This window comes from Antechinus flavipes, chromosome 1 (assembly GCF_016432865.1).
Source record: "Antechinus flavipes isolate AdamAnt ecotype Samford, QLD, Australia chromosome 1, AdamAnt_v2, whole genome shotgun sequence".
Taxonomy (NCBI): Eukaryota; Metazoa; Chordata; class Mammalia; order Dasyuromorphia; family Dasyuridae; genus Antechinus; species Antechinus flavipes.
The window spans coordinates 405248132-405275392 of record NC_067398.1 but is presented as its reverse complement, the minus strand read 5'-3'; the positions used below and the strand labels follow the sequence as shown (position 1 = coordinate 405275392).

Here is a 27261-nt window from a genome sequence, read left to right as displayed (position 1 = left end):
GATGTTGCTGACCAAGTAGGCAAACCTCTATGATTAACTATTTTAATATTCTTTTACTTTAATAATAGTGAGAGATACTTCCATATGACTTTGTTATGTCTAGCACCACCACGCATATTGAATAGTTTCATTTAAGGAATATTTTCTTTAAAATCTAATTATAGTTTTATATAAAACTTTGCCATGCTTGATTAATATCATGCTTAAAGAGTTTACAAGCTCTTTATATAATATTTTCTTTCTGTATTTTTCTTATATCTTTTGTCCATTTTCTCTCCCCACAAATCTCCCCTCCCACCAAAAAAAAAGCTCATATCCTCAGTGAATATTCATTGTCTTATTATGATGCTTCTGAGCTAGTTTCAGTAGGCAAGATGATTTCCAGCATGTTGGGAACTTGAGCTAATGTGTGTCTCACCAGTTCAAAAGACCAAGCCCAGCAAGACACCAGAATAATGAGGCCAGGACAAAGGGAACAGTGCATTTTATTATTAGACACACTTTTAAAAGCTTATTAATGAAAAACAGTTTGCAAGGAAATTTGGCATAAAAGTCAACTTCCATTGTTAAAAGTTCAAATAGAACTTTTGCTTTGTTTAAGGGAAAGCTTGAGTCAATTCTTAATGTCTTAAAGCACCAAAGTAGCCTTTAAAGACTAATTTGTGAACCACAACCTTTCTTCCTGGGCTCTGACTTTTTTAAAAAAAAATCACAAATGGAAATTATATTCCCAATTTTGATATTTTATGCTTATAATTTTTTAAAATGAAGAAAAATTTAAAAATTTTAAGTAGATTAAAAAAATAACTAGCAGATCTTTTGGATTATATTATTATAGGCTGTTAGTGTTTTTTGACCCATGCTTAATTGATTATTTGAATTTCTTTTTTATGTGAGAATATATATTTCATTTAGAGGGCATTGTTTAACACATGTAGTAATCTAATCAAAAATAAACCTGTCTGATAGACAAAGTAATAGAATTTGGCTTCAAAATTTATAACTTTTTTGTTATTACTTGTCTATCAGACAACATTGCCTACCAAAAAACCTCCCTAGTCTTATAATATCTAATGAATATAAATTTCAAAATAATCCTATTTTGCTTTTTATAAATGAATTATTTTCTTTTGCTTTATAGTGAAAATGTATATTTCTAATACATATTTATTGGCTTTACTTTACTTTCGACATCCAAACTTTTTATTGTGGACTGTTGCTTTATTTATAGCAGTTATTTTAAAATATTGCCAATTATGACCAGCTACCATGAACATATGCTCATGTATTTTTAATTGGACAGGCAGTGTTCCAATACACCCTTATAAAAACTCTTTACATGGGCCTCAAAAATGGGAAAGATTTAAGTGTTATTAGTGATTATGTAAAGTAAAATATGTAGGTAAAGTTGTAATGGTAAGGTTTTTTCACTTGTTACACTGCATTTTAAATATACGGAAATGTTCATTTACAGTTAGTTTTATGAGCAGAAAGACCATGGCTCCTCACAAGTTTTCCTAACCAGCCTCTTTCTTTTTACCTTTTACTGTTATCAAAATCTTCTCTTCTTGGGAAAATTTTTCCTTAGTCACTTTATATTCTCTCTTAATTCCCATGCTATATCTTTCATCCTCAGAAAGGCAAATTTTCTGAAATACTGGCTATCCCTACAGCTTCTGGACTATTCTTTTCTTCCACTTTATTCTTTTATTCTTTTTTTTAATAACTTTTTATTGATAGAACGTATGCCAGGGTAATTTTTTACAGCATTATCCCTTGCATTCACTTCTGTTCCGATTTTTCCCCTCCCTCCCTCCACCCCTTCCCCCAGATGGCAAGAGTCCTTTACATGTTGAATGGGTTGCAATATATCCTAGATATGTGTGCAGAACCGAACAGTTTTCTTGTTGCACAGGGAGAATTGAATTCAGAAGGTATAAATAACCCGGGAAGAAAAGATTTTTCTTCTTTATTCTTGACAAAACTACTTTCACAAGTTGGCAATGATCTCTAAATTGACAAATCAGTGGACTTTCTCAGCATTCATTTGTATTGACATGTCAATAACATTCTATATCCCAATTTACCAAACTTTCCTTCTTGTCAGTCTTTCCTTGACCTTTAAAATCTTTTGTCTCTATTGAATCCTGATCTCTCCTTAGTCTCTTCAGTCCTTCTATGTCTCATTTTTCAGATTACCTTTAACTTTTGATTCTTAAACAGAGATAGTCACATGGCTTAATTCTTGGTCACTTACTCTTTCCTTACATGTTTCTCTAGTTTCACCTTCCTTGTGATTTCAGATGTGTTTCTTTCTGCCTTTCTATCTACAGTACCTTGAGGCTATAATTACTCAAATGCAGCTTGTCTGGGAAGTGGGGCTGTATTTTTAAATGAGAGTTTGGCTAATCTAATTTGAGGCAGTTGTGACTGATAGTCTCTTAACAATCTGAACATTGCAGACTTATCTCTAGTTTCCTTCTACCACTCCTAGTGATGTTCTTTAGACCTTATTGCCCTCCACACATTCTTAGTACATATGTAAAATTATTTATACACACTTCTCTTTATCAATTCTTTTTTCTGAATGCAAATAGTATTTTCATTAATATGTCCTTTGTTGTTCATTTGGGTACTTATAATACTTAAAATGACTTAGTTGCTCAGTTATTCTTAAAAATATTGCTGTTACTGTTTACAACATTCTCTTGGTAATGCTCATTTTCCTCTTCAATATTTTGTGCAAGTTTATCCTTGTTTTTCTAAAATCATTGAGCTCATCATTTCTCATAACACAATGGTATTCCATCATGATAACATAACACACCTTGGTCAGCCACCACAAAGAGAGCTGCTATATACCTGATTATCATGTGACACGGTTTGTTCTTATCTTACTTGGATCATTCTTCTTGGTAAGTAATCAGATTATTTCAGATATTATCTTTCCACAGCATAGTACATTGTACTATGACCCTTCCAGTTCTGGATTTTATAACTTTTTGATGAAGCCTAGGACCACATTCACTGTTGTGGCTGTCATATGAGCTTGATGCTCACTCTTTGCTATATCTCACACAAGATAACTGGCTCTGCATTTTCACTGTTTTCCGCCCCCCCATGTCTGCCATTTTCTCTCTCATCTCTGCCATTTGACTTGCGTGGCTTCTTTCTGATTTACCTTCTGCTGGAAGCTTTTCCAAGTCTCCCTTGATGCTGTGTTTGGTATTATCCTCAACTTGAACTTTGATTTCTTATTCATGTATAGGTGTTTGTATTTTGTCTTTTCCATTAAATAGTGAGCTCCTTGAGAATAGGCACTGGTTTTACCTTTGTATCTCCAGTGTGTCAGTTCCTCGAATATAGCTTAATAAATGCTAAAGTTGTTCTATATGATAATAATGAAATACTGTTATGCTATAAAAAATGACACGCAAGATGCCCCCCAAAAAACCTAGAAAGACTTAATTGGCTGGGCAGAACCATTGGACACAATAATAGCAATGTTGTATGGAGATTGACTGTGAATAATGGCTATTTGCAAAAATAAAATGATCCAAGACAGTTCTGAAGAACTGTCACTATTCACCTACAGAGAAAGAATTGGTATAGATTGCATATTGAATCATTTCTTCATTTTTTTTTGGTCTGTTTTCTTTCACATTGTGACTTACATGGAAATGTATTTTACATGACTATACATAACCTATGTCAAATTGCTTGAAGGGGTCAGAGAAGAGAGGAGGAGAATTTGGAACTTAAAATTTGAAAAGAAAAAAAATGTTGAAATTGTTTTTCTCCCTGTACTTGGAGAGAAGATACTAGTTTTTTTTTTTTTTTAATGGAGAATAGTTCCTTATGCTTATCCCAAATGCCAACAGAAATAAATATACTTAAAAGAAATAACTAAGGTTAGAAAACTTTTAGGTGGAGAATTACCTAACTCAAGATAGCTTACACACTTATTAAGTGGATATTCAGTTAATGTTTGTTAAACTTGTGGATCTAGCTTCTCAAATTGAATTAAATTCTCAGCTAGCCTGTAATTAGAGGTAAATTTCCCACTTTAAAACTACTTTGAAATAGGTATTCCATAGCACAGTACTGTGAAAATAATAGATAGTACATTTGAGGGAGCTAGGTAGTGTTACTGTGAATAGAGTGCTGGGCCTGTAGTCAGAGGGAACTGAGTTCAAATATAGCCTTTTACACTTATTAGCTGTGTGACCCTGGCCAAGTCACTTTGCTTTAATCCTCAGCTATAAAATGGTGATGATAATACCTGTGTCCCCAGGGCTGCTGTGAGGGTAAAATAAGATAATATGTGTAAAGCACTTAGCAGAGTGATTAGTGCATACGAAATGCTAAGTAAATCTTTCCTATTATATTTATTATTGCTCTATAAATACTGAAATTCTATAGGCATACTGGGTGGCACAGTTGAACAGATCTCTGAGTCTGCAAATGACAGCACCTACCTTCCAGAGTTATTGTGAAGATCAAAAAAGCTACTAATTGTAAAGGGCTGAGAGCCATGCTTGGCTTGTAATAAAAGCACTATATACGTGTTAGCAATGATGATGAAACCATGAATTTTGGGCCATCTAAAACTGATGTATGAACATTGAAAGAGGGCTTTGATTGAAATAAGGAAGACACATAGTGAACCCATTAGAAAAGGACCTTGCATGAACTTTTATAAGTTGAAAAATGGTGATGGACAACTGAACTACTTTCCTTTTGGACAAGAGTTTATTTTTGCCACCTAGTTTATTTAATGACTCACAGAGCTTGAAAGTACTGTTTGGACAGAGTTCATTTGGCCATTTACAGAGAGGCTGTACTGTCAAAACAGGCTGTCTGGTCAAAAAAATTTTCAGTCATTCTCGTATCTCATTTGTATTTTAAGTTCAACTTCCAAATTTAAATATTATTAAAGTTTCTCTCTTCATTTTTTGTAATGGACTTATTGTGTGATTTCTGTTGTTTACTTTTTTTTTTTTTTACTCATAGTTAAACAACAGGAATCATTTCTCATATAAGGTAAATGTCAACAATAGCAAATGTTGGGAGACTAGGTACTCGCATAAAATTGATAACCTTTCATCTTTTTAAAATTTAAACTTCTTTTAAAATTTATGGAATAAAAGACATTTTTATCATATAGTACAATAAAAAAGATAATTGCCCATGAAACCACAAATTCACCATGTACAATTTGCAATTTTTAAAAATATACAATAAAATTATCGTGTAAATTTCCCCTAGTATCTATTTCAGAAATGGCTACCATTAGACTGTTTCCTCTTGGAAAAGCTTATATGTAACTATATTAACAGCTGAAACTTTACTCTATCGCTTAATTCTGTTGTCTTTTAGATTTGTATCTTTCTGACCTAACGTAAACACTGCAAAAATTCTCGAGTTTGGTTTTAGCCTGCTTTTGCTTAATCCTAATTCTTTGGATTTTAACTTGGTATATCCAGTGCTTGGTAACTGTATATCAGTACATTGTATGCACTTGTTTGTTGAATTGAAACCTATTTGGATATACACTCTCATTTAAGGAATTCATTAAATGTATCCAGAATCAAAAAGTAAATAAGTATTTGTAGAAAAGAGGTCTGTACTTGTTAAGTAACTGACTTAGAAAAGGATATTATGGGAAGTAAAAGTAGGATGAATTTCAAGAAGTATGAGGTTTTTACTTTTTTTACTTAAATATTGCTTAGTTGATATTGCTTACGTTCATTGTAGTTATTTTATTTACCATAGATAAAATTAAAATAGCCTCAATTTCTTTTCTGGACTGTTATGAATATATGCAAATATCATTATTTCATGCACTTAACTTACAAAAATGTCATGGAGATAGGTGCCATTTCTCAGTATAGCTAGTTAATTATTATAGCTGTTTGAGCACTAGTATCACAGACTAATAAAATTCTAAAATTGGTAGGGGTCATTTCTACAGAAACTCTTACTATTTTATCACTATAGCTAGCTAAGTAGATTGAGTATTTGGTGTTCAACCTGAAATCAAAATGATCTGAGTTGAAATTGTGCCTCAGACAGTTTTCTAGATGTATGATCTTGGACCAATCAGCTAATTTCTCTCTGCCTCAGTTTCCTCACTTATAAAATGAGGATGTAATAATATCTACCTCCTAAAGTTATTATGAGGAAAAAAATGATACATTATAAAGTGCTTTGAAATGTTTAAAACTATATAAATGCATGTTGTCATATTACAGACAGACATCCACAGGAGTCCTACTTATAGAAAAATAATAATGTACTATATTATCTAATTTTCTTTCAAAAGCAGATGTGGGCTTTGTTCTAATTACTGTACTCTAATTTGGGCCACTGGGCCAAAAAATATGGTCCAAATTAGAATAAATTAGAATACTGGTGATGATGGTGATGAAAAATGTTATTTACCTCCTGACAAGAGAGGTCATGGGCTCAGTATGAAGAATGAAACAGGTATTTTAGACTTTAGCAATGTAGAGATTTGTTTTGCTTGACTCTAGATTTATTACAAGGATTTTGTTTTTCCTTCCTCTCTCCTTTTCTCCATGGGAAAAGAGAATAAATAAAAATTGGAAAAAAATCAAATTTGAAAAAATTAGAAGGCTAACCTTTCAAACCATTGAAAATTTTACATTAATTTACATTAATTAAGCCATTAGTTTTTAAATATAAACTACCACAAACTAGTTTGCTAATAAAGTTTCAAATCAAGAGCCCGTATAGGCCTTTTATTGAATAGCTAAGACATGTTTGTGATCCTTATCTATTTGTGAAGAAAGATTGCCAAAGTCCTTTAAAAAAAAGCAAAACATTCCAGTTCTTCTTTAAACAAGATGTTTAAAATATTTTTACAATAAGGCTTTGCCTAGCAATGCATTTTTTCTAATGGTCAGTTTGAATTATCAAAGATTTTAAATGAGTTTGAAATGTTAAGGCTTTTCTGTCTACTTTTTGAATATACAGGTGTTTGTCAAATGACTTAGTGATTAAGAATAAAGCCAAGTTTAATTTCCTTGGTAGGATAGCCTTTGTGCAAACTCGGTAGGAATTTTGTCTTAGTAATGTCTTGTCTATACTCTTGAGTCTAGTCATTTTTCCATCGGAACTAATTTGGTTGGACTGGATTTAATGGTTTTTAGTAACAAGAGATGATTTTCTTTACAATAGGTAAATCATCTCTTGTTTTTTTCTCTTGCACTTAAAAACAGTGCTTTGGTATAAGATTCATGTTGTATGGGAATCTTCAAACACCAATAAGTAGGAACAAAGTTTATTTATATCCAATTCTTTACAGAATTACAGAAATTTAATTCAGTTCAATTTAGTTCAATGTTTAATATGTAGAATCATAGAATCATACCTCACTAAGAGATACAAATTAAACACAGTGAGTTTGAAAAACATTCTCAGAACTCTATAAAATACTAATCAAGGAACTTGATGCTATGAAGAGAAAAATGATTTCCATTCATTAAGAACTGTGAATTTTTCTTTTGTCCACATGAATTCATTTATGTCCAGTTCTTTTCCTCATTCTCTGCTCCAGTCCTGGGATCTTTTGTGTACAAAAGGAGAATGAGCTATTGCATTGCTTTGGGGAAATATTTCTGTGACAACTCTTATTTGCTGTCCTTATTTAGTAAACTCTTGTTTCTAAAGGGTAATTGACTCTTGCTAACTAATCATTAATCTGTTAAGGAGAACATGAGATAGATTAACAGCATTACTAAAAAAATTTCCTGATCTCTCAAGATTACCCCTAAAATCTTAAGAAGTAGTTCTTGTACTATATGTGAAATCATATCTCTGTCATATTGTTAGGATTCTGATGCTTTTTTCTTGTCATTCCTTTATGTTAGATTTTAGGTCCTTTTCACATTTACTGCCATATTGGCAATTTTGTGGTTTGTAGAAGAGTTAGTGGTGTGCAGGTGTGCAGCTTCCATGTGGGTCTGTCTTATTATTCATGACTATATGCTTGTGAAACATGGATCTGAAACAAATTGTACTCCAAAGGAAAAGAGTATATAAAGGACAGAGAAGAGAATGAGAGAAATGAAGATCATTATCACTTAATAGGATTAATATTATTTGATAATTTCTGAACTAAAGCCACATAGAATCATATTGTTGTTTTTCTTGTCTGACTCTTTATGACCCTATTTGTGGTTTTCTTGGCAAAGACATTGAAGTAGTTTTGCTATTTCCTTCTTCAGATCTTTTTATAGGGGAGGAAACTGAGGTAAACAGGAGTGAGTGACTTGCCTGGGGTCAGACAGTGTCTGAGGACAGAATTTAGGAAGATAAATCTTACTGACACCTGGACTGACACTTTATCTTTATTTAGACTTCAAAAGGCCCTGAGACTACATTTTGAGGCTTAGAGAGTAGATGATTTGCCTAAAGATTTTCAGGTAAGCCTATATTTAAATTCCATTAATGGGACTCACAACTCAGTGGTCTTCATTGAGCTTGTTTTGAAAAGACTTGAAACACAAATTAGTTGGTAACGTCTTTGAAACAAATTTTCAGTTTCCAGATTTTCATCCTATTTGGTGAGAAAACATTTTCTTTATCTTCCTTCTTTACTAACTGCTTGCATATAATTTAACTGTTTTTCTTTTTCATCATCTTTCAGTGTTACTTGAGAATGAAAATCCACTGAAATTGTAGTTACAAACATTAGAAAGGACTTCAAATATGCTTAATATTGCATTTGCAGGTTGTAACATAGAAAATGGAGGGAGTCATTTAAGGCCCAAAGTGAAATTCACCATTAGTATTGCTTGAAAAAATAAATGTCCATTTGGTGGTATTTTATTTCTGTAATATAGATAAAAATTTAAACAGTTGTATTTTTTTCCTTCAAGATGTCACCACAAAATACATATTCCTCACTCATTTTATTGTAGCTGAGGAGGAAGATATGTGGGAAATGATATTATTGACTAAAAAGGGAAAATAGTTATTTTTTTTTGCAACCTTTGCTCCTAGGTATACCACTATAATGACTTTAAGTTTGATTTAAATAATTTCCTTTTAACTTTAAAGTGCTGTCAGTGTGTCTGCATGATTTGCCCAGATCTTGAGTGTCGACCCTTAGGGTGTTTTTAGGTTTTAATATTATTTGGGTTCACATGTTTGCATGGAAGTATTCATTCTGAGTTAAGCTTTAAAAAAAAAAGGAATCATAGTTCCTTCTCATCTTTTATTTTTTGTCATTTTTCTGCATGTTCATTTACATGGTAGGGAAAAACCCAATAATGAGTTTGATTTTCTTGCCTCATTGTTAAAAACTCACCAATTTCTTTGAGGAACTATTCCTCTTCCAATATTTCTTCAATTTTCCTAGATAGTAATCAAACTATGTTTTTAGTTTTACTAATAAAAGGAAGAATACCAGATTTTGATATTTACAAAGTTTAATTTGATAAGTACATAGTGTAACTGTTGTTTCTGTCTCATGGGGAAGTTGAAACTCTTTAGAGGTTGAGACTTGCTAAAGTCACATGGATAGGATACTAAGTAGCTTAGCTTAGTTTCAAACTGTTTCCTGATCCCAAATCCATTACTTCATACATCATACCATGAACTCTGGCCTGTTCTATAGAAATTTGCCAAGCTAGCAGCCAAAAACAGTTTCATTCAGTCTAATGATGATATTTCATATTTAAGACATAACCTTTGACTTCCTCAAAATGTTTGAAAGACTTGAACAACAAGCTAGGTTTACATAGACTCAATGACCCTTTGTTCCAGTGCATTTATTAGATAACAGCTAACTTTTAAAAATATATTAATATAATTTGTTAGAAAATTTCATTTCTACATTTCACATTTCAACAATCACTCTCCTTGCCCTTCCATCTCTTTCCCCATAGTAAAGAATTTTAAAATTATTTTTAAAAAGGTTTAACAAAATTACCCATTGTATGAAAAACGCCTGAAATCATATTTTATATTCATAGCTCCTTAATTGTGCAAAGGAGGGAGGATAGTAATGGATAAATGTCTTCTTATGCCTAATATATTTTTTTATTAATAGAATTTTTTCCTTCTTCCCTTTCCCTCTTATAACCGGAGAGCAATAAGAACATAGTAAAAAGGAAAGAAGAATGATATTAAGTAATTTATTGAGTATAGATTATAGATTGCCATCAGGGCATGTGCTTGTGTTTATTTTTGCTTTTCTAAAATCCTGTCAGTGTTCCCAGGGATACGTGTGTCTCTTGCTGATTTATTTTACCAATTAGCTGTTCTATTTTTAATTTCATTAATAAAAATGATTCAGCCTGAGGAACCTTGTAACGATAAGTAAAATTTTACTTAAGTTTTTAGTTCTCAGACCAATATCCTGGATTTCCTGTTGTAGTTTTTTCCTGAAGTACTCATACATAACAATTTTAAAAATAGATTATTTCCTCTTTTTTCTTATAATCAAGTCAGTAAGCCAACAAGCATTTATTAAGTACTTAGGTTTCAGGCATTCTGCTAAACTTTGAGGATACAAGACCAAGCCAACCTTCTCCTTCTCCCCCTATCTGCTCTTCCCCCCCTCCAAAAAAAGTCCCTGCTCTCAAGAAATCTTCTAATCTCCTAATAAAGAATGGGGGCAGCGAGGTGGGGCAGTAGATAGAGCACCAGCCCTGAAGTCAGGAGGACCTAAGTTCAAATCTGGTCTTAGACACTTAACACCTCCTAGCTGTGTGACCCTGGGCAAGTCACTTAACCCCAATTGCCTCAGCAAAAAGGAAAAAAAAGAGAAAAAAGAAATCTCCTAATGGAAGCAAGTATTATGTACATTACTGATAGCTCAGGGAAGTAGGAAGAGGGGCTGCTTCCTGCCTTTAAGGTAGGATTTCTGCTGAGGTTTGAAGGTAGAATTCTGGAGAAAGCAAAATTAAGGTGGGAGAGTAGAGAATTCTAGAGCTGGATGGAGTATTTTGTTTGAGGTGTTTCAGGTGTAATTGGAAATTTATAGAACTTGAATTAGGCCCTTTCTTTTGGTCTACACTTGTGATTTCACAGGTAAAGTCCTGGCAACTCTTATTCAACCTAATTTCATAGATACTTCCCTGGAGTGGGGGAGGCACTGAAAGGTTGCTTTGTCCCTGGTGCCAGTATATACAGCCAGTTGCAGGGTTTGAACCTGGTTAGCCATTATTCAGACACGAGGTCTCTATCCCAGTACCATAACTGTAAATAGCTTGAGAAAGGATAGGTGGGAAATTGTAGTTCACTGACTCAGTACTGACAGCTCAGTTGCAGATTAGTGACTAATACTTTCTCATCTCTGAAAAAAGGTATGCTAGGAGTGGCAGACAGCTATCACAGGCACAGGAAGTTGATGAAATAGACTTGTCTTTTCTGTTGGTGTGGGACTCTAAATAAATGAGCCATCTGTATCACATAACAAATTGGTCATGTGAACAATTGCTAGGTAATGTAATTATTCCTTAAATGGCTTTGACCCCAAATACCCTTTTCCTTGAAGGAGAAAATTTGCAGCAGCATGCCAAAATTTGATCTATTTGGAAATACTTTTACCATACACTTCCCCCCACCCCTTTTGTGAACCTTTGTCCTCTTTTCAATTTCCTTCTTGTCCACCATTTCTCTCTCTCTCTCTCTCTCTCTCTCTCTCTCTCTCTCTCTCTCTCACACACACACACACACACACACACGCAGATTTTATTTTATAAAAGCACCATGTACACTATGTACACTTTCTGGGTAGAACAGAAGGGGTCAGACATCCTACTGTAGCATTGCTGAACTAGATTAAAATGTAATTAAGAAATATTTTGCAAAATAAATAAAAACACAATAGAACATCGATAATGTTTAGATGGTTTTATAAGTCAATATATGGCCAAACCTTAGATGCAGTCCCTGTTTCTGTGTGAGTTTGACACCACTTTAGAATATTTCATTTGGACCATTTCACGGTGGTTAACAAATATTAAAACAAGTTTTCTGTTCCAAAGACTATCAATCATGTCATGTTTCATTTGTCTTTACAACTTCCCTGCCAAATAAATGAAGCCAGATTAATAGATGAAGGAGCTGTACCATGCAACGATTAAGTGATTTACCTGTGGCTGTTTGGAAAGTCTCTTTCAAGATTTCTTCAGTTCTGTATCCTGAGTTTAGCACAGTGCCTGCCTCGCACATAGTAGGAATTTAAGAAATGTTGAATGATTGAAAAGACACTCCCTAACTCACAGTCTTCTGAGGGAGATTTACACACAAAAGACTATATACAAGCAATTTTTTTACAGGATAAATTGGAGATTGTGTTTATAGTTGATCTGTCTGTCTGTCTATCTGATGGTCAGTGAGTGATCTGGAAGATATAAACTGCCTTTAAATCTTTAGTGGCTTAGGAGAAGGGAAGAGAGTTTAAGAGAAAGAGAAGATAGATAGTAGTCATAAATTTTGTTTTACTCCCAGCGCCAGATCTCCTGAGTGTGTGATTGGTGACCTGATTTAAGGGAAGCCCTTTTGAAATCCTATCATTTATGGGGAGAGGGGGAGGGTGGAATAAGCCTGCAATCCTGGAGATCTTGGAATGAGTCCTGGATACAAGCAGGTGATCTAATTTAATCTCTGACTCTTTAGGGTTTTTATAAGAAACTTTTGTTGCTTCAAATTTTAGTAAAAAGCTTAAGCCTAAAACACTCAGTAAGATAACTATAAAAGGGCAGTTTATCATTATGGTGGTTATCTAGTTTGTTAAGTCTTTGAATTATTTAGTTTCAGACTGCAAGTGACTCATTTTATTTCTACTTCAGAATTTACAGTGAAATTATAAAGTTTTGCTGGAGATTTTATTACAGTATAACATTCCCAGAAAAAGAAAGCAATGGATTATAAATGCAATTTCTTCCTCTCTTTCCTGTTAATGAACTTAAAGCTTTTTGTTCTGATTCTTGGGAATGAGGAATTTTATTAAAATTTTGGCTTATTTATTAAATACAAAGCAAACAATACTGCTTCTTAATATCTAATTGAAAATATTACAAGCATAGGAAGTTTGGAATGTTGTATAGTAAATTTAACTTTTTAACAACTAAATCTATCACAGTACCTCATTCTGTGTCTCATTGGCTATGAGCCTACTGTCTCACTCTAACTCAATGAATTACTTTTTAAAAAGCAAAAATTAGGCCTTAACAATAAATTTTGGGGGGAAAACAAAGAATCATTAACCTCCCTTTAATGACTTGAAAAATACACTCTTTGGCAATCGCATCATTGTAGTTTATCACTGCAAAAACCAGCTCTGTTTCCAGAAGGAATAAAAGAATTTCATTTGTTTCCTATGTTTTTCTTTTTTTTCTTTTTTCTTTTCTTAAGAAGGAATTAAGATTGTCAGAGCTGGAAAGAAATTCACTCTCCCTTGTTTTTAAAATGAAGAAACAGGCCAGGAGAGTAGATGACTTGTCTAAAGTCACATAGCCAATAAGTGAGATGAGAATCCATAACAAATTAAGTGGGTTGTTTTTTGATTTTTTTGTTGTTGATATTCTTCTCTTCCTCTTCTTACAAATAAATGTAAATAGAATGAAGATGTTTATGTAGATTTTACTGTTGCTGGAATTCAAATAAAAAGGAGTTCCTTTATTTTATCTCTAATAAAAGCCAATTATCTAAAATATATAGGGAAACAATCCAAATAAAATTGGGAAATATTACTTGGTATATAAAATCAAGTACAAATCAAGTACAAATTACAAATTTTCAACACTTTAACAACTATGGGCAAGCTTTATATGTCAAAATAGTCCTAACATCTGTTTTTATTATAGCAAAAAGAAACCCTGGAAATAAAATGGATGCCCATTGTTTAGGAAATAACTGAACAAATTGAGGTATATGAATTAAATGAGGCATTATGTAATCATTAAAAATGACAGGTGTGAGGAGCACAGAAAACTTGAGGAGACTTAGAGAAAACAAAAGCAGGATAACAATATATTCAGTAACTTTAAAAAATATGATTAAAAAAAGTTAAAATGTAGTTGAGGGGCAGCTAGATGGCACAATGGATGGAACACTGGCCCAGGGGTCAGAAGGACCTGATTTCAAATGTAGCCTCAGACATATAACATTAGCTGTGTGACCCTGGGCAGGTCATTTAACTCCCCTTATCCCAAAATGTAATTGAGCAATAAGTAGCTGCAATGATAAGTAGTGACCCCAAAGAAAATGAGGAAGTGCCTTCTTCCCTTTGGTAGAGAAAAATAGGAGGGGTAGAGGGGGAGATTGTGGAAATGGTCCATACCCTGCCAGAATGATCACCAAGCTATACGGTTTTACTTAGCTAGCTGTTCATCTTTGTTACAAAAGAGGGTTCATTGAAGGGGATCATGGGGAATGTTTGAGACAAAATAATGATTTTAGATCAAAAGCCTTTACTAAACTATATTTAAAAACAACATACATAAGCTTCAAAGTAGATGTAAAGAGGGACTACTTTTAATCTTTTGTCATTTCTTTGTGGAACAGAAGCTTGAATCATACACTGATTTCAAATTAAAATCATACTTCCTTGTTCTTCCTAATTATGCATCTATTGTAGGTGTTCCATTAATTCTTGTTGAAAGACTTGGAAATGTTACAAATGAGAATGGCATGGTTGAATTTCTTGAGAAAATTGAAGGTATTTTAAAAAATAGTTGGAAAGAGAGCTAATCCAAATGTGGACTAGGCAGTTCACCGAATGAGGGAATAATTAAGGTAAAGGAGAGGAAATTGTTTTGAAGGAAAAACAAACAAACAAAACAAACAAATCTAACAGTCAGAGTTTTCAAAAATGTAATGGACTCCTTCAGGAGTTAATGAGTTCTCCTTTACCAGAAGTCTTTATACAAAGGATGGCTGACTACTCATTGAGTATATTGTACAGGGGATTCTTTTGTTAAAGTACAGGTTATTTTATTTGACTTCTCACCTTCTGTCGGTTTTTTTTTTATCAGTCCACTTTGTTAATATGGGACTGCCAGATCTCCCTCCTGTTTCCCTCAGTTTTATTCTCATTATTTCTCATCTGCCTTATCTGCCCCAAAGTATTCATCAAGTAAAGATCTTTGAGGAAAATAGAGACATATACTGATTTTGCTTCTCAAATTATTCAGAAAAGAGTAAACTAGGTATTTATGACTAAATGACTTTAGGAAAGGAAAGTGCAGTACCTCTTACTCAAAGATGTAGCTTAACCTTTGTACTTAACTGCTCTTTGGTAGAAAAAATAGATAAGAATGAATGAGAGTTTCTCTAATTTTCTGTGGGTGGTGATTAGAATGATCTTAGGGGTATGACAAACAGGGATGAAAGGAAAAGAAGCAACTTGGTGGTCTGATTTTAAAGAAGATTGAATTGCATTTCCAATTTGCTGTTCTAAATATAGATTAAATTAGTTTTGTTTCTTAGATGATTTTTTTTCCCCTACATACTATTTACATTCCATGTTATAGAGAGTCACAAAATGTGACTATTTTTTGTTTGTCTCTTTAAGGATGTCATACCCACTCCAAATAAAGAGAGTTAATTTTTTTGAAGGAGGTTACATAGTTTTTTGACTTTGGAATCCACTCTGCTACTAACCAAACAGTTCTGTCCCTCATTTTCCTTTTTTGCAAAATGGTAATAATAACTGTGCTGTCAACTTTACAGGGTTGTCTTTATGGATGGCAATTTGTGTAAACTTAAAAGTTGGTAACATAGTTGTGAGTATTCTTCTTAACTTTCATATTTATCAAAAACAAACCCTTTTCAAGGTTATTTTTATTTTATCATCTCTTAGAATTTTCCAGTAATCTATAGTAGTATATACATCATTACATGTATGTATAAATATAGACACAACATAAGGTAACTTTGGAATGGTGGACATAAGGAACTGAAAGTCAGAAGATGGTGTCTGAGGTTAGTCTTGAAGGAGATGAGGAATTCTAAAAAAACAGAGATAAAGAAGGAAGGTCATTCTAGTTTTAGGGAATAATCAGTTGCTGTTTAGGGGACAGTCAGACTGAGTTGGAAGAGGGAATATTATGTGTGATGATCAAGAGGGAGGCATACTGTGTTTCCTTTAAAATTATCATTCTGTTCTCTTTTGCATCTCAGACCCTCCTGGGAAAGGCATATCTCCCCCTTTTCTCCCCCCCCCCCCATAAGTTATCTTTTGGGGATGCCAAATCCTTTGATTCAATTAGAAATCTTAGTCCAAAAGCACCCCTTTGAAGTGTCATTAATTCCTATTGGAGATCTGGGCCAGATACCAATAAGCATGTAGACCTGCCCTTTCAGCCTGAAACCTGAGCTTCAAAAACTCCTTTTTGAAGGGCAGTTTATTTTTTTTTTCTTTTTTCTTTTTTTTTAATTTTAATAGCTTTTTATTTACAAGTTATATGCATGGGTAATTTTACAGCATTGACAATTGCCAAACCTTTTGTCCTAATTTTTCCCCACCTTCTCCCCACTTCCTCCCCTAGATGACAGGATGACCAATACATGTTAAATATATTAAAGTATAAATTAAATACAAAATAAGTATTCACATCCAAACCGAAAGGGCAGTTTCTAAACTCACTCTTTGCAAAAAGTCCAAAGCTCTGCTTCTAGGACCCTGCCCACTGAGAAGGCATTCTCTTCTCAGTGTCAGCCTCCATTTCCCTAATAGGATTTTTCCACTAAAGAAGTCAGTCTCTTAGCAAAACTGGCTTCCTATACAACAATAAACTTTCATTTTTGCCAAGTGATATTTTAGGTTTCATGAATTCTTTCATGAAAAACCTATGCTGACCAAAAGGGGATTTTAACAACTCTCTGACTGACACTAACCTCATCACCACTAACTTCATTCATCAATAACAGCAGAAAGATTAGTTTTTAGGGAAATTTTCAATTTCCCAAACTCAATACTGCCCAAAGGATCAATTTCTGTCTTTATATCTAGTACAATTATATACAAATATAACATATATGTATAGTTCAAAGTAATACATATTCATACAACCGAAATCTGAACTCAGGGTTTCTTCACTCCAGGCGTAGCACTATATCCACTGTATCACTTAACTGTCTTTGAAGAAGCAGCTAGGTTATTTTCATCTTTATATCCCCCAACATCCCCACATAGCATTTAGTATATAAAAGACACTTAATAAATAATTGTTGATGACAAAATCAGTGACTTGCAATGTTATCTACCATAAGAAACCAGAGTTCCCATCCTCCCTATGTCTTATGTGAGCACAGACAAGTCCCTAGACTTTCTGGACCTCAGTTTCCTTATACATAAATTAAAGACAATATCCTTCTTTCAAACATCTTTGTCTTCCAAGTACAAGATCTGGGTATTAAATTCAACTTTTCTCCTCCTCCAACCATTCTCTACACAATTGCCAGTTACTCACTTTAAAATGCAAGTCAATGTTACTCTTTTATTTAATACACTCCCATTGAGTTATTAAGGAGAGTGCCATGGTCATTTCTCAGGGTTCTAACTCAAATAAACTAAGACTCAATAGTAATAACTAAATTTGACTAAGCTAACTAAAAATAACTAATACCTCATTTTTCTATAGGAAACCATTCCCAGTCCCTGTTAAATCTGGTGCATTTGCTATTTTCTTTATTATTATTATTATTTTAACAATAATAATGAAGTCATAGGTGTTTATAAATTTCCCAATCAATTATACATTTAAATACCTACTATATGCTGGGTGCTTTTCTGGGCACCGATAATAGGAAGAAAAAATGAAACTGCCTCTGCTTTCCTAAGGAAAACAACAGTGTTGGATAGTTTTTCAGCAAAAGGAACTGCTTTCCAATGTGGTTAACACCTGCTTAGTTATTTCTAGGCTATTTTTCCTTCCATGTTTTAGCTTTGAGAATCATTATTTTCAGCATTCTTCTATCTTTCATGATGGATATCACAACTATAACAACTTATTTTGCCATCTCTTCTTCTGTCCCCTTTTTCCAGCTGTCATATCCATTTTTTATAGTTCCAGAAGATAAAACATTTGAACACCTTCTTTGTGATATATTTTTCAGAATAGTATTGTTCTTTCTCTTTTCCATATATTTATCATGAAAAGCAGTAAGGGACAGAAGATGTTACCTCTGGATCCCAGAGCTTGGCTGAGCATGATGGATTACATCCTATAATATATATATACACAAATTTATGGCTTCGATGTCAGGCTATGCAGGGATTTAAGTGTTTAGTTAAACAAACACAGTTTGAATATAATCCCAATCTGTTTCAAGTGACTCACCAGTGGCCCTAAATCAACTTTGTTTGCTTTAGTATGTTCAATCACTGCCTTTTTAAATACTTCCAATCACCTATTTTATGTTGAAGTCATTATATTCATTGATTTTTTAAGTTCAAGATCACACACACACAAAAATCATTCAAAAATAAAAGTATTAAAAAAAATTTAAAAACAAATTAAACTTCAGACTAGCTATGGTTTCATTGCCATGGACAGTCCCTTCACTGATAGATATTTCAGCCTTTCTCTAGTGGATATTTCATACATTTTTTTCAAAAAATAAGTTTCTAGTAATAAGCTTTCCGAAAATTAGTCCTGTGACAATAGTCTATCACTATTGAAACTTTTACATATATATATTTATATTACATATCTATATTTTATGTATTACACACACACACACACACACACACACACGCACGCACCCCAGAAATTGAGATCCATTGACAGATTTTTAAAATCCAAGGTCACCTCCACAGCATTTCTGAGTCAAAGAATAGGGCTTTAATTTGGGGATTTGGGAGTATATTTTGGAGGTATTTTACTGTCCCTGATTATCCCTCTTATTTTATACTATAGTGTTTGTACCAAAAACTCAAGCCTCTTTTGCTTTTGTGTTTTTCTTCATTCTTACAGTCATATATGAGACATGCTTCTGGAGCCTTTATTCTTATAATTAACATGAGTTCATGTCCACTATCTTGTCATTGTGGATAGTGTTTGCAGTTCCCCACGGCTCCCTTTTTTTGCACAACAAAACTTGGTCCATTGCCTTACCTTAAATTCACTTATGTGACATTGGCCACTACAGAGAGGGCACATATGACATTTCTGATTCTGGCCAGCTTTTCACAAATATGGGAGACAAAAAAGGCCTATTTTATCTTCCACTTTAAGGCAGCTTAAAGTAAGTCTTCTCTAGAAAGAATGATGTGTCAGGCTCTGCCCTAGTCTGTGACCCTTTTTATGTAGTTCAGAGCAGCTCCTCAGTATATTAGAAAAAGTGTTTCAGTGACTCTTTGGAGTAGTGTTATCCTGAATTCCATGCACTTTAAAAAAAAATTCTATGCATTTTTACAAATGTTTTGATAACGATTTAGTATTATTGGTTTCTTTGTAATTCTGTGTATTGTATTTTGTTATTTTAAAAACCATTATTCTGAGAGGGTCCAATGAGCTTCATTCACTAAATTTGCCAAAAAGGTCCATGATATGAGGAAAGGAAAAAGGTTATGAATTGCTTGTCATTTTTAATGTTTTGGGAAAATCATTGGATTGGTAGTTTTCTCCTGATGACGCCTGGTAACAGAGTGTGAGCTACACTGTCATTCTTTCCTGTAGTAACAAGCAGTTTGTTATACATAAGGATCTCAACAGTTTTTAAAAATGTTGCTGACAATTATTATCTCTGATAAGGATTATACTTGTGAAATTTATTTGGGGAAAACTTATGTTTCATGTTAACACTTTTTCATTTTAAAATTATTTGTGCTAACATTACTATTATATAAAATTTGTCTTGTCATAATGATACATAAATTGATAGCGAAGTTATCTTATGAAATACCTCGCCATTGCACAGATTTGTATGTGTTAGTTGTTCAGATCACATGCTTAAACATGATTTTTGGTATTATTAATCTTGTCATTAATCATCATTTACAAAGGGAAATCACTCCATTTTAAGAAGGAATTTTTATCTACTAAACATTTCCATAAGAAAAATAAAAAATTTAGTATTTAGAGGAACTTGTTGTCCATGCTCTGAATTGTAAGATGGAAATAGGGAAGAAAAAATCCCACAAGGAAATGTAATTCATCACATCCTAGATCTGAAATGTTTGGTCAAAAGAACACATCAAAGTTTATTGCTCAGATGCCAAGAACATCTTCAAAATACTTCTGTGATATTTGTTTGCCCTGAATTTTACAAGCAAATATATATGTTTATTATTTTTGATATAGCTGTTAGAAATTTGGCCTAAAGAGCTATGTGAACATTGCATTAAAGATTATACAACACTTTGAAAAATCAAAGCACCTATGTTTTAATCTGATACTGTCAAGGGAGATAATTATAAATTATAGAACTCCAATTTCCATAGTTCCCTGAAGAGAGTCAGCATTTAAACTAATATCTATCAGAAACATCTGATAGTAATTGTAAGGATAGCTTCCTATCCAAAAGTGTGTGCCTGAGTAGATCCTAATAGTTTCCATGACTGTGTTGTTGTGGGTATTGCTGGGACTTGGAATCAGAAAGACATTAGTTTAACTCTTACCTTAGACATTTACATTCTGGGTTACACTGGACAAGTTTCTGAGCCTCAGTTTCCTTAATTGTATAATAGAGATAGCAATAGCACTTAATTCACAGGATAATTGGGGATATTAAATGGAATTATGTGTGTAAACACACAATGGTTTGGAATGATTGTAAATGCTATGAAGTCCTTGAATTTTTTTAATGACCTCACTAATAACTATATTATTCATATGACCCCTAGTTTACTTTAAAGGTTCTTTCTAAGTCAAACTTAAAATGATAACTAAAAATATAATGAATCTTTTCTCCTCAGGTATTCACCTATAAGCAGAATACAATTACACAGCAAAAGGTAACAGCTATGCATCCATCAAATGAAGAAGGTGTGGAAAATATGGCTACATTGATAGACCTCCATGAGGGCTCCATATTGCACAATTTATTCCAGCGATATCAGAAAACTCAGATATATGTAAGTTCTATATTAAATTTTTAAGGGAAAAGGGTTAAAATGCTAGATTTTAAAGAAATGTTGCTTTATTCTTAAAGCACTTTGTACTTTATTTTTATAAACTTATATATTTATTTTTATAACATATCTTTTAAAAGAATAGGCAGTATAAAAAGTTAATTGAACTTCTAAGTGTTTGATCAGTTGCAGTTATATAATGTAGCCAATTTTTATAAAATTTCCTTGGTGTTTTTTTGTTTGTTCATTTGTTTTTCATTTTTAGGGTGAGAATTTCCTAGATAGAATTTCTTGAGTTTAAGAATGATTTTATCTCCTGTTGAAAATATAATTTATTTAATTTTTTCCCCTTTTGTTTTTTAAGTCAAATTTTACTTTACAATTTTGGAGATATTTATTCTTTATTTCTTCCATCTCATCAAAAAGAAAAATCTTGTAATTAAATAATCAGAGCCAATGTTTACATTTTCTAAAAAAGTTATTTTCATTGATTTTCACACTATGAAATGACAGTATTGCCCATTCACCTAAATGTTTTCCAAATGTTTTCAGTGACATTTAGAGAATAAACTTTATAATCATACTATCATATTTGGGCTAGTTGAGCTTGGCTTAAGTTAAATTTTGAGTGAAAATGTTTTCCATATGTTCTTTTGTAAAGGTGATGCTTATTTTTAAAATATGACAACCATGTAACAGTATCTGTATATTGTATCAGAGAATACTTGGAAATAAATGCATTGCAGTACATATCAAAAGACCTTTTTGTGAGCTTGGCCTATAAAACAAAATTTTTGTTTTTCTGTTGGAGAATCTTTTCTTGGAGTAAAATCTCTGCATCTATACTTTTCCTATTTTTAAAGAAAAATAACCATAAGCTTTTACACATTCATTTTCAAATTTAATTTTAAAATAAACATGGGGGGACGGGGGAAAGACACTTAACAGTTGGAGAAATATATTTTTAGGGGGAAAAGAAAGGTTAGTTTTCTTATCTTTGAAGGAACCTGATCTGTATGCTTTCTAATAAACTGTGTGAATGGCCCTTTTGTTTTTTCTTCTATAGTAGAGCATTTCCCCTTTGCCCTTGCAGACTAAGGTAGATGCTCATCTGAAGTTTGTGTGAGTTCAATTTGCAGCTCAATTCAGTTAATTATGTCTTTATAGTCTGATTTAAGTTTGGGCCTAATTATATTATTATCTGTAAAGTAGCCACTATTATTTCCTCATTAGAATAAATACATTTATAATGGATGCCGGCCCATCATCTCCTCACTCATCAGAGCTTAAAGTTAGCCAAGAATTCCAGCAGGGAAAGCCAATGTCAAGCATGAGCTTTGTTTATTTCCACCTTTCATCTAGAATTTATGAGGTTACTGAGGGTCCTTTGCCTCTATCATTTGAAAGGGAAAACTTATCATTATAAATGTAGCAGAAGTACTCTTGTTGTTTTTTAAAAACTGATACGAAAGTATTTTCTTTATTTCTTAGCTATTGTTATAAACTAAGACAGTGCATATTTTTATTAATTGGATTACATTTGTATTCCCTTCACCATTAGATTCAATTTATTAAGTGTTTCTTAATCAAGACATTGGAGAGAGACAAAGATGGAAAGGCCATAGGCTCTGCTTTTTTAAGGATCTTAGAAATGTTTATTTTGCCAATATATGGGCTGATGACAGGTGGGTTCGAACTCCAGGGAAGCGATGCTCATGGCGCCGTGGCCTAAGAAAGATGATTAATAAAATAATATCTGTGTCTAATATATATGCTAGATGTTATTCTGATAGAAATAAAAAAAAGTAACAAGCCCAACCCTCAAGAAGCTTACATTCTATTGAAGGGGAACTAACATGTAAAGATAAATACAAAGTACATGCAAAAGTAATTTTGATGAGGATTGAGATGCACTTGGGATGGGTTTGTCTAGGTCAATGGAAAAATGAATGGCATTCTAGAGGAGGAGAATTTTATGAGGAAATGTACAGAATCATGAATGAACATAGTTTGATGGGCTGTTGAGCAGGGTTGACTTGGTCAGAATAGAGGTTTGCATATTAAAGAGAAAAATAGTTTCATAATCAGGGTTGGAGTAGATAGTAAGAATTTTAAAATTCAAGCAGAAAAGTTTCAACAAGCAGAGAAGGTAAACATTTATTAAGTATCTATTTTGTGCAGAGCTCTGTTATTAGGTTCTGAGACTCTATTAGATTAAAAAGAAACTGTACTTAGAAAACTAACAGTTTAATTGATGGAGCTTAATGGTTATCACATTCACAATAATTATAGCATAACATAACCTATAAATGTACTGTGAAGTGTTAGTAAAAGTATGAATATATTCATGAAATATGAAAGCAAGTAAAGAAGAGTATTCTATCTATAAGGAACGATATAAGTAGATTCAAGCAGATGAACAGATTCAAGTTTTTCTATTACTTTCTGTGGGTAGACCTCAAATTTGTCTCAACTTCATCTCATGTTTATTCCCCAGCTAGCTTCTGGAGGTGGGAAGAAGAGGAAGTGGATGGACAGGATTGGTCCTAGAAAGAATCCATTCATCTTTTCTTCAACCCCACATACTTGTCCTTAGCCCCAGTTCTCTCCATTCACTTCTCTGTATTATGTCATTGTTCACCTTTTTTGTAACTATCACTGTGTGGCTGAGGATGGAGTAGATATTCTGGGCAGTTTCTGTAGCTTTGGAGTCCCTTAACTGAAGCACATAAACCACATCCCCAGGCAGAAAGGAAGTTCCATCTCCTTCTCCATACCTCTCTCACATGATGGGTAGAGTGGAAGTTTGCTGCTGTTTGTTGCAATAAAGAGCAAAAGGAAGAGAAGGGATGTTGTGAGCCAGCAGAGAATCCCCTAGTAGGTTCCAAAGCATAGCCATGGAATTGGTTTGCAGTCCTTGGCAGAGTATGGAGAAGCCATGCTGAGTGTAGGGATTGTTATTTTCCGCTTTTAATTCATAAAACTGATACTTTTCTTGTGTTCTTGCTTTCTTTTACTGTAGAAAATGTTGTGATTGCTCTAGCTTTGGTGCATGTTTCCCCTCTTGTTATTTGTGTAGACTGAAGAGAATATCTAGTTCCTCCATTTTGTTGGTCCTCTGACTGAAAACTGCCTATTGCATCAATAAAGAATTAAGAATATATCAAAGAAATAGAAGTATGTAGCATTAAATCCAGAATTTTACAGATAGAACTAACCAAAAGTGAGAGGAAACAACTCCAGGTTCATTTGGTTAAGGTCAGAAGTTCTGAGTCATTCTGGTAGTAACGGAAGCATACATACATGATCACTGCTGTCACAAAATGAAATAAATTATTGGTTGTCACAAGCACTGACTGTAGCAAAATAGCAGGAGAACCTGGATAATGTACATTGTCTCTGAAAGTAAGGGGGAAGACGGTATCAGAAAGAGTGGTTAACCTCAGCTGACAGAGTAATGAGAATTTGAAGACTAAGAGGAATGGTTGAAGGAGAGATAGTGACTTTGGGGAAACAGTAAAGTGATAGGAAGTTAGAGGGTGGTCAAAAACATGATATCAGCTTGTGGAATCCCTGAACAAAACTTTCTTTAAAGCAAAGTTTCGAGAAGTTCAGCAGTGTAAAAGAGGAACTAAATGGAGAAGTATGGAAGCCCTTTTTTATAATTGGGAGGTAGTAATTTTTGTAGTGATTAAAATGTTAGATAGTAAAATCTGCACCATGATGGTAGATGTCAGTGAAATAGAAAAGAGAGAGAGAGAGGAGGCATTGGTAACTAGAAAGGGATGAATCAAGGATTTTGAGACTAACTAGTTTCTCATCAAGGAAAATATTTAGAGAGCATTGTCAGGGTTATGAAAAGCCAAGGTTTGATTATAATTGATCACTGAACTTTTAAAAACTGTACAGTACACATCTCCTTGGTTCTTTACGGAAAAAGAATTGGATCTACAGGAATGGAAATTAGTAGGAGAGCAGCTTTGTCAATCCTACAATAAAAATGGACCTGACTCAATTTCCAAAGAAATACATATAATTTAATACAACTGGCTTTAGGAAATTATATGTGTTAGAATAAGGAAAAAGAAGAAAGAGCAGGAGGGGGAGGTGCCAACTAAACTAGGTGAAAAGGAGGAAGAATCAGATAAGAATTCACAACAGGAGAAATTAGATCATTCCTCATCTCAAGACTAACTAATTAATGCATTAATATAGAAAAGAGAATACAACAGCAAGCACCTATTAAATGTAAGACACTGAAGATATAAAGAGAGAAATGAAATCATTGCCCCCTTCAAAGATCGTGTATTCTATTTGGGACCAGAGGAAATAAACATAAGACAAATTAATGTTATACTAGACAAGTGAGGAGGGAACAAAGTACTAAAAGCTTGTCTGGTGGGAAATGAACAATGAGAATCATAAATGATGAGTTTGGCTTTGGTCCAACCTGTCCCATTAAGATTCTCAAGAACTCACATGCTTAGCTCTAGTGAGCTCACAAGAATCAGATGAAAATTTTGAATATCTATAATTTTTCCCATGGATGGCAAGAAAGGACAATAACAGCTTTCTTTAAAAATTCTCAAAAATAAGATATGTCCTCTTGCAATTTGGAAATTATCCCTCATGGATAATTGGATAAGCTTAGTGCACAGTAAATGAGATTTTCCCAGCTTTTGAAAAGTAACTAAACCACATTATTGGACATGATGCTGGGTACAGGACAGCTTATTTGAAATTATGGTGTTGAAGTTGAACCCAAAGGAAATGACTTCTCTTCCACTCTGTCAGCTGGTTAACTTGCTGGTCTAGCCCAAAAACAGAACAGAAAGGAGTCAAGTAAAGTGGAATTTAAGGACTGAACTTATACCTAAAAATAAATGATAGGTCAAGGAATATATTCACAGCTTCTGCATTTTTAGGTGTCAAAAATTTGATGTGGTGGCACTTTAAGCACAGATTTGCAAATACATTTATTGAATTAAATATTGAAGAAGGTTTGTGACAAGAAAAGTGTGAAAAGGGAGCAGTCACTTAAAGGTATTCAGACTTCACTGGGTAGGTGAATTGAAATGACCTCTCAATGGGTTTCACTTAGAATTTTGGGATGGTTGTGAACATAGTGATGGAATTTACTGTTTTGGATATGTAGGCTTAAATCTGTATTTCATTTCCCATGCACTTTTCCAAGTTGAGCTTTTCCAGAGAGGCCCTTCTTTTTTCCCTTTCTGATGAAAGTGCCAAGAAGTGATGTCCATCATTGATTCAGGTTCTTTTACAGATGGGCTAAAGACTGTCAAAAGGTCAAATAATTACTTCAACATTGGCAGGTAGTCAGTTATAAAGGAAGAATAATAAAATAGGTTTATAAGGTTTTTTGTTGTTGTTTTTTGAAAGTCTGAAATCAAGACATAAGCATTGCCAGAAAATGATCATAACCATCTGTCAGACTATATGTATTTTTAAACTTCACCAAACATTTATGCCCTTGAGCAGCCACTTCTGCCCCACCAATTTAAGATGATGGTAATCAGGAACTGTTACCATGATTTTCCCCATTACTCTTTCCCATCCTTTTTTTTTCTTTCCTCCCTATTCCCTTTTCTAACTCCATTTCCCTTTTCTCCCTCAATATTATTCTTCTCCCAAATTTATTCAAATTAAATGGGAAAGTTACTTTTTAAAAATTCTTTCAATACTTTTAATTCCTTAACTATGCTAATAACTTAATCTTCTGGAATCCTGTTAAATCTATAGGCAAAGATGAATGCTTTTTGTTGGTTGTTATTTTTGTAAAACATTCTAATTGAATGATAATCTAATTTTATTCGTAAGTTTCATAAAGATCATCATGGAGACTCATTATAACATGGATTGTCACTTAATGGATATAATGCCAAATCATGTTTTCCATCACCTACATTCAGTATGCACGTGTGTGAGCACATATGCTCTTATGATTAACTTTTAGTAGCTATGAGTACTGCCCTTCAGCATCACTGTTCATTAAGCAACTCCATTCAATTCATATCATACAGAGCAGGAGCTCTTGATTATTTTTTTCACGGGTCCTTTTGACAGTGTGGTAAAGGCTCAGAATGTTTTTAAATGCATCAAATAAAAGTTATAGGATTACAAAGGAAACTAATTTTTGAAACCTCGTGTGCATGTGTGTGTACACATTTAAAGTCCATGAG

General features: G+C 33.3%; 1 protein-coding gene across 1 annotated transcript in view; it reads left to right on the top strand.

Annotated features, from left to right (window-relative positions):
- MYO10 (myosin X) overlaps positions 1–27261 on the top strand; it is a 226492-nt gene that overhangs the window by 74115 nt on the left and 125116 nt on the right. The window contains exon 3 of the mRNA XM_051969871.1: positions 20906–21064. Coding sequence (XP_051825831.1) covers positions 20906–21064 — 159 coding nt within the window. The remainder of the gene's footprint in view (positions 1–20905; positions 21065–27261) is intronic.